The sequence below is a fragment of the Sapajus apella genome, unplaced genomic scaffold (genome assembly GCF_009761245.1).
Source record: "Sapajus apella isolate SASKATOON/1434 unplaced genomic scaffold, GSC_monkey_1.0 scaffold805, whole genome shotgun sequence".
In the NCBI taxonomy this organism is placed as follows: domain Eukaryota; kingdom Metazoa; phylum Chordata; class Mammalia; order Primates; family Cebidae; genus Sapajus; species Sapajus apella.
In genome coordinates, this window is record NW_022437731.1 from 9047 (window position 1) to 16151 (window position 7105).

Genomic DNA, 7105 nt, shown 5'->3' on the forward strand with positions numbered 1-7105 from the left:
CTTTTTTTTTTTTTTTTTGAGACAGAGTCTCTCTCTGTTGCCCAGGCTGAGGCAGGAAAATCCCTTGAACCCAAGAGGTGGAGGTTGCCGTGAACCAAGATCACGCCACTGGCTCACTGCAACCTCCACCTCTCGAGTTCAAGGGATTCTCCTGCCTCAGTCTCCCAAGTGGCTGGGATTATAGGTGCCTGCCACCACGCCCAGCTAATCTTTGTATTTTTGGTAAAGCTGGGGTTTCACCATGTTTGCCAGGCTGGTCTTCAACTCCTGACCTCATCATCCGCAGCCTCGGCCTCCCAAAGTGCTGGGATTACAGGCGTGAGCCACCACACCTGGCCTCAGTCACACTTTTTTTGTCTTGATTACTGTACCTGTGAATGTACTATTGCACGAGTGATAGCACCTTTCCCTACCTTTTTGACCTCACATGCCCTAGTTATCTTTTCAGATGAGTCTCAGAAGCTTCTCTGGGAAGCGCTCTTCTATGCTGCCGCTTACCATGTGATATTTTAGTTAGTCATCTTCTTGCCCCTCATCTTGAGCAGTCTGAGTACAGGGCTCTGCCTTAATTACACTTGTATTGCCAGTGGCTAACAAAGGGTCTGGCACATAGAAGGTGCTCTGTAAATGTTTGCAGAATGAATGTGGAATAACTATGCTTTTCCTTAAGTCGGTGTTAACCAACCCGTCACTAACTCCATGCCTTCTTTTAAAGAAGCTTTCTAACTCAAAGAAAATCAACCTGCAAATGTCATTTATGTAGCAAATCCACACAGGAGGTACAACTGGCATAAGAACGCTCCTGGAACCACAGAATGTCAACTTATTTATGACCTTGAATACTTGCTGTTATTCAAGGAGCTCACATGAATGAACTTGTGAGACTTAGACAACTTTACTTACGTGTTTTGAAAAGCAGCAGGATCCCCTTGGGCCTGGGTTTATTTGGTTTACTTATATCAAGTTAGAGCTCATTGCTAATATTTTCTTCCCCTGTCTCCAGCTCCTGCCAAACAGTTTATGGCCTAATATACAAGAACTGCACATCAAACTGGCTTTCACCAATGTCAGAACTAGCAGCAGCCAAGAGGTCCACCACCCGACTGCAAAACGTTCTTCATGTCTGGAGAGCAAGCCACAGACAGAAGAATCAGGATGTTTGTGAAGCAGACAGTCTCCATGTAGTCAGGTCCTGGTGGGTGCCAAGAACTGGCTAGGAGCTGGAATGCAGAGGTGGTATATGGTGAAGAGAGGACTTCAAATAATTGTGTTTGTTTATTATACTTTAAGTTCTGGGGTACATGTGCAGGAGGTGCAGGTTTGTTACATAGGTATACACGTGTCATGGTGGTTTGCTGCATCCATCACCCCGTCATCTACATTAAGTATTTCTCCTAATGCTAACCCTCCCCTATTCCCCCACCCCCTGATATCCCTCCTCTAGCCCCCCATCCCCTGTCAGGCCCCAGTGTGTGATGTTTCCCTCTCTGTCTATGCGTTCTCATTGCTCAACACCCACTTATGAGTGAGAACATGTGGTGTTTGGTTTTCTGTTCTTGTGTCAGTTTGCTGAGAATGATGGTCTCCAGATTTACCCATGTCCCTGCAAAGGACATGAACTCATCCTTTTTTATAGCTGCATAGTATTCCATGGTATATATGTGCCATATTTTCCTTATCCAGTCTATCATTGATGGGCATTTGGGTTGGTTCCAAGTCTTTGCTATTGTGAACAGTGACATAATAAACATATGTGTGCATGTGTCTTTATAATAGAATGACTTATAATCCTTTGGGCATATGCCCAGTAATGGGATTGCTGGGTCAAATGGTATTTCTTTTTCTAGGTCCTTGAGGAATCGCCACACTGTCTTCCACAATGGTTGAATTAATTTACACTCCCACCAACAGCGTAAAAGCGCTCCTATTTCTCCACACCCTCTCCAGCATCTGTTGTCTCCTGATTTTTTAACGATTCCCATTCTAACTGGCGTGAGATGGTATCTCACTGCGGTTTTGATTTGTATTTCTCTAATGACCAATGACAATGACTGCTTTTAAAAAACAGTGCACATTCTGGCATTCTTGGGTTTCTATCCCACCTCCATACCACTTATCAGGTGTGTGACCTTGGGTAAAATTCTCCCCTCTTAGCATCTTGGCTTTTAAACAAGAAAATGAGTTGTTTTGGCCAGGCCCAGTGGCTCTCGCCTGCAATCCCAGCACTTTGGGAGGCCAAGGCAGGTGGGTCACTTGAGGTCAGCATGGCTGGGAAGGGAGACGGGAAGGGTGGGATGAAGAGAGGTCAGTTAATGGGCATACAGTTCGATAGCAGGAATAAGTTCCAGAATTCAATAGCAGAGTTGCGTGACTATAAGTAGCAATAATTGATTATATATTTTAAAATAGCTAGAAGATTTGGGATATTCTGAACACAAAGAATTGGTAAATGTCTGAGGCGATAGATATCCTAAATGCCCTGATTTGATCATTGCATATTGTATGCCTATATCAAAATATCACAGGCACTCCATGAGTATGTATAATTATTATGTATCCATTTAAAGAAAGAATCCTTGCTTAGCTAAGGGGGCCTCATCTCTGTCTCTAGCTCCAGCTTCAGGGTCACTGCCTGGCTAGCGTGGTTGAATCTGCAGACCACAGATGCTGGTGGAGATTTGAGAACTGTGACTTTTCAGCCCTGACTTTAACCTCCAGCTTCACAGAGGTTTTGAAAAAGAAATGCATTAAATAATTCCGGGTACTTTTTTATTTTTTTGAATTTTTAGGCCATTAGAAGGTTCATAACCCAAACTGGCAAATGTATGGCTGACGTACTCTCTGCCTTCCTTCACCTTCTGCAGGCACCCATAACCCTTCATGATACTCCTGGTGGAGACAAGGGGCGACCCCAGAAACTTTCTCAGCATCATACTCCAGAGTTAAAGCAGATGATGGCATGACAGGCAGACATACGTGCCAAGACACCATCAGTGCTCCTTTACATGGGAAATGGTATTTACAACCCACTAGCAGAGAAATACATGAGTTGATTTTTTTTAATCTAGTAGAAGAATGAATTATATGAGATTTTTGCATATTTTCTCACTCTGTGTGAGCAGATGTCAGGTTGAGGTTAGGGTAGAGACTGTGCTCAGAAAACGTATGTTTCATTGAAACTAAGTGGTGGATTTAATGCCTTGTTCTCAGGTTGGAAGGCAAGTAGCCAAGTTAGCCATGAAGCTACTTAGTAAATATCACAAATCTCAGAGATAAAGCATGTGTGTGCCTATGGGGACACATGTGTATACAGAAAGAAAAGCCTGAAGGCAGGCAAGAGACGATAAAGAAGAGAAGATCTGAAGTCTCACAAGATCTGAGAAATCATGCCAGTCTCAGAAAAGTAAACCCTGCAACAATAGCAAAGTTGGATCAACAGGTATGCCAGTAAAATGCTTTTATTATTTGCCTTATTTGGACCTAGTCCATATTTCTCTTTAATTGCTCCTTTCATTTTCTTGGGTAATAATTATAAGGCTAACTTTTCAAATAAAATAAAATTGTTCCTCTGCTCTATGCAGATTTAACTAAACAGGTTAAGGCAAGTATCCCCAACCCCTGTTCTAGTCACCAGGTCTTGGTTTAGTTTATCAACTCGGGTCGGCAAGACAGATCTTATCCCACCTCTTGCACGAATTATCTGAGGGGGAGTCAGTGAGCCTTCCTAGGCCTGTTTCCTTGTTTATTCGATAAATATGTTTGACTAGTTAATACAAAGGGTGTATGTATGTGATGCAGGGGTGAGATGTGGCTTAACTATTTTCCAATGAAAACCAGTAACTAGTCTCATTATCTTCTATGGTGAGTCTCTGACCCTAACCTAGTCACTAAACTCTGCCACTGTGGTCAAGGAGTCCGAGCCAGGGTAAAATGGAAGTCCTGAAAAATCCTCATTGCAGTGTATAAGAAATCAAAGTAATCATCCTTTGCAAGTCTCAGTAATACCTTGTCACACCCAAGATGATGGGAACCTTCACTTAGCCCACACTCACCTGGACTGCAGCATCTTAGTCAGCAAAATGGGGTAATAAAGTCTATAAATGAGAAATGACTTCTTATGGAAAGTGTTAAAATTATATGGAAACACATACATTACTGTCTGCTTTTAAGTGATTTTTGGAAGCTTTAAGATCCATTCCCTGACATCCCCTATTATGCTCTGCATCTCAGAGGTTGATTCTACAAACTGTACTTTCCAGGGTAATGTGCCCTCTGACTCTGAGTCAAATTCTGTCAATGGGAGGCACAATGGGAGGCACTGGCAGGAGATCGGGAAGCAGAGAGAATCCAGGACATTTCTCCTCCTCCCTCTTGGCATTGAGAATGTGTCTGGCAGCAATTCTGCTGTGCTTTCATCTCCCGTTGGAAAGCGGCTCCCTCTGTGGTCCCGGCTCCTGCTGGGTGGCTTCTCCAACACCCACCTCCTCCTCCTCCCTTTGATTCTCCAGCCCTGCAGGTAATAGCTGGATTGCCTCACTGTGCCTTCAGCCTTTCCAACCTTGGCAATGAGTTCGTGCCCAGTGAATTATTGGGCATGGGTGTTGCCTTCCAGACTAGACCCTGAGTGATGTGCCATCCAGGGGGCTGCTGATCTCTACAGAATGGACTTCATGTTTAAGGGTATACAGATTCCTGGTAGATTCACTCCTTCTTTAAATGGTTCACTTGCCTGATAACCTAGCATTGCTTACACTAGGCATGTGTTGAAACGGAAAGAACACATGACAGAGAACTAGAAACTCACTGTGTAGACATGTGACCTTTGCCAAATGCCCTAGGGTCATATAAGCCTGAGTTTATTTATGTCACAGGGATAAGGGTTCACCTGACCTGCTGACTGCCTATTAGGCTCAAAAGGGGAGGCCATGAAAACACGTTTTAGAAACTGAAATGGTCATTGCAAATCTAAATATATGACTATGATTTTATGAGACACAGTTGACTGTCACAGAATAGAAAACTCTTTGCTCTCAGCCTGGTTTTGGTTACTCAGTCTGATCAGCACTTAATGTCTTGACACAGGACAGGTGCATAGACTAGTGCCTGGCACATCACAAGAGCTCTATGGCTCAGCTGTGATTACCGTGCCGGGCTCCCCTTGGCATCAAGACAACATGTCAGTCTATTGAGGACTATGCAGGGAAGTCAAGGTCAACTTACCAATGTCAAGGACCCTCTGCTTCGCTGTGTGCTGCCGAGAGTGCCAGTATTTCCAGTATTTGAGCTGTTCGTCTCTGTTCTTGTCTTCACTGAAGACCACCATCACCACGCTCTGCAGAGGGGAGAATCGTGGAGCTTACTTTTGGTCCAGTGCCTGTTGCCTCAGTCTCCAGTTCTAGAAGTTCTACCAGAGGTGTGTTTGTGTCACGTTGCTTTTCTTGCTTTAGAAAAGCCCAGACAAGCTTGGTTATATGGTCTGTTTTGCTATAAAATGGACTTACTTAAAAAATGATTGAAAAGTAAGAACAGCATGGAGGAAAAAAAAAAAAAAAAAAGAGTCCCACATCAGTTTTACCAGGAGGCTATAAACAAGCAGATTCACCAATTATCAACAAATGTGTTATTTTGTGAGGCCAGCAAAAACTCCTCAAAATTTTTCTTTCTTATATTAAAAACAAGCATACTTTTGACATCTCTACTCCTTAAACATAAAATGTGGTGCCATTTGTAAAGAAGCAAACGTCTGTTTGTGGTCTAGTTAAGTGCCTCAGGCTGGAATATCAAAATTAGTGAGAAAAATACTAAGGAAATGAGGAAAATGCTAAAAGACAAATTCCTATTGATGAACATAGATCTAAACTACAGATATTTCATACACTGAAAAATACAAGGGCAACTATGATATCCATTTAAATATAATGTGAATGTACTTTAAAAATTAGCTTAAGAGACTAATTATATCTTGCAGAAATAAGAATTCAAAACTCTTTTCAGTTCTAAATTATCAACGGCCTCACAAAACTAAATACACATTAATTCACCATCATTTATGAAATGGAGACAGTACCAAAAACAACTTCTTCTAAAAAAAAACCTTTAATTACAGTATCAGGAATACTCCTCCTCTTACTCCACATCCAAAACACTTCTTAGGCACTTTCTTACTATTCTAGAGAATATTTCATAGACTCTCATTCCTTAAGTACTTCTTAGGACTGGGCCGGGTGACTCACACCTGTAATCCCAACACTTTGGGAAACTGAGGTGGGAAGATGGCTTGAGTCCAGGAATTCAAGACCAGCCTGGGCAACATAGTGAGACCTTGCCTCTGCAGAAAATAAAACAAAACAAAAAGCCAGGCACAGTGGTGCACATCTGAAGTCACAGCTACTTGGGAGGCTGAGAGAGGAAGACCCACTTGAGCCTGGGAGGTTGAGGCTTCAATGAGTGGTGATCATATCACTGCGCTCCAGCCTGGGTGACAGAGGGAGAGACCCTGTCTTCAAAACCAAAACCAAAACCAAAATCACCTTCTCCTTTGTAGCAGTTTACACATTTGCAGTCATTTACTTATTTACAGTTATTCAGCTGATGGCAATGTCTTCCCAATTAACATCAAATTTAAGGACAGAAACAGTATCTGCCATTCACCTTGGCACCTGACAAATAATAGACAGCAAATACATGCCGGGGCTGGCTGTTCCTCCAAACTCTGGTTCCTTCCTAAAGTATATGTAAATAATTTTTACACAAGAAAGCAGATGTTGGTTAGGAAAACTGTTTAGAAACACATATCCAGCCGGGCGCGGTGGCTCAAGCCTGTAATCCCAGCACTTTGGGAGGCCGAGGCGGGTGGATCACGAGGCCAAGAGATCGAGACCATCCTGGTCAACATGGTGAAACCCCGTCTCTACTAAAAATACAAAAACATTAGCTGGGCATGGTGGCGCGTGCCTGTAATCCCAGCTACTGAGGAGGTTGAGGCAGGAGAATTGCCTGAACCCAGGAGGCGGAGGTTGCGGTGAGCCGAGATCGCGCCATTGCACTCCAACCTGGGTAATAAGAGTGAAACTCCGTCTCAAAAAAAAAAAAAAAAAAAAAAAAA

At 43.0% G+C, this 7105-nt stretch overlaps 1 protein-coding gene across 1 annotated transcript in view; it reads right to left on the reverse strand.

Annotated features, from left to right (window-relative positions):
• Nucleotides 1–2786: 2786 nt before the first annotated feature.
• LOC116546362 (grainyhead-like protein 2 homolog) overlaps nucleotides 2787–7105 on the reverse strand; it is an 11592-nt gene continuing 7273 nt past the window's right edge. Inside the window, exon 3 of the mRNA XM_032272644.1 lies at nucleotides 2787–5332. Within this exon, the coding sequence (XP_032128535.1) occupies nucleotides 5183–5332 (150 nt within the window). The 3' untranslated portion in view covers nucleotides 2787–5182. The remainder of the gene's footprint in view (nucleotides 5333–7105) is intronic.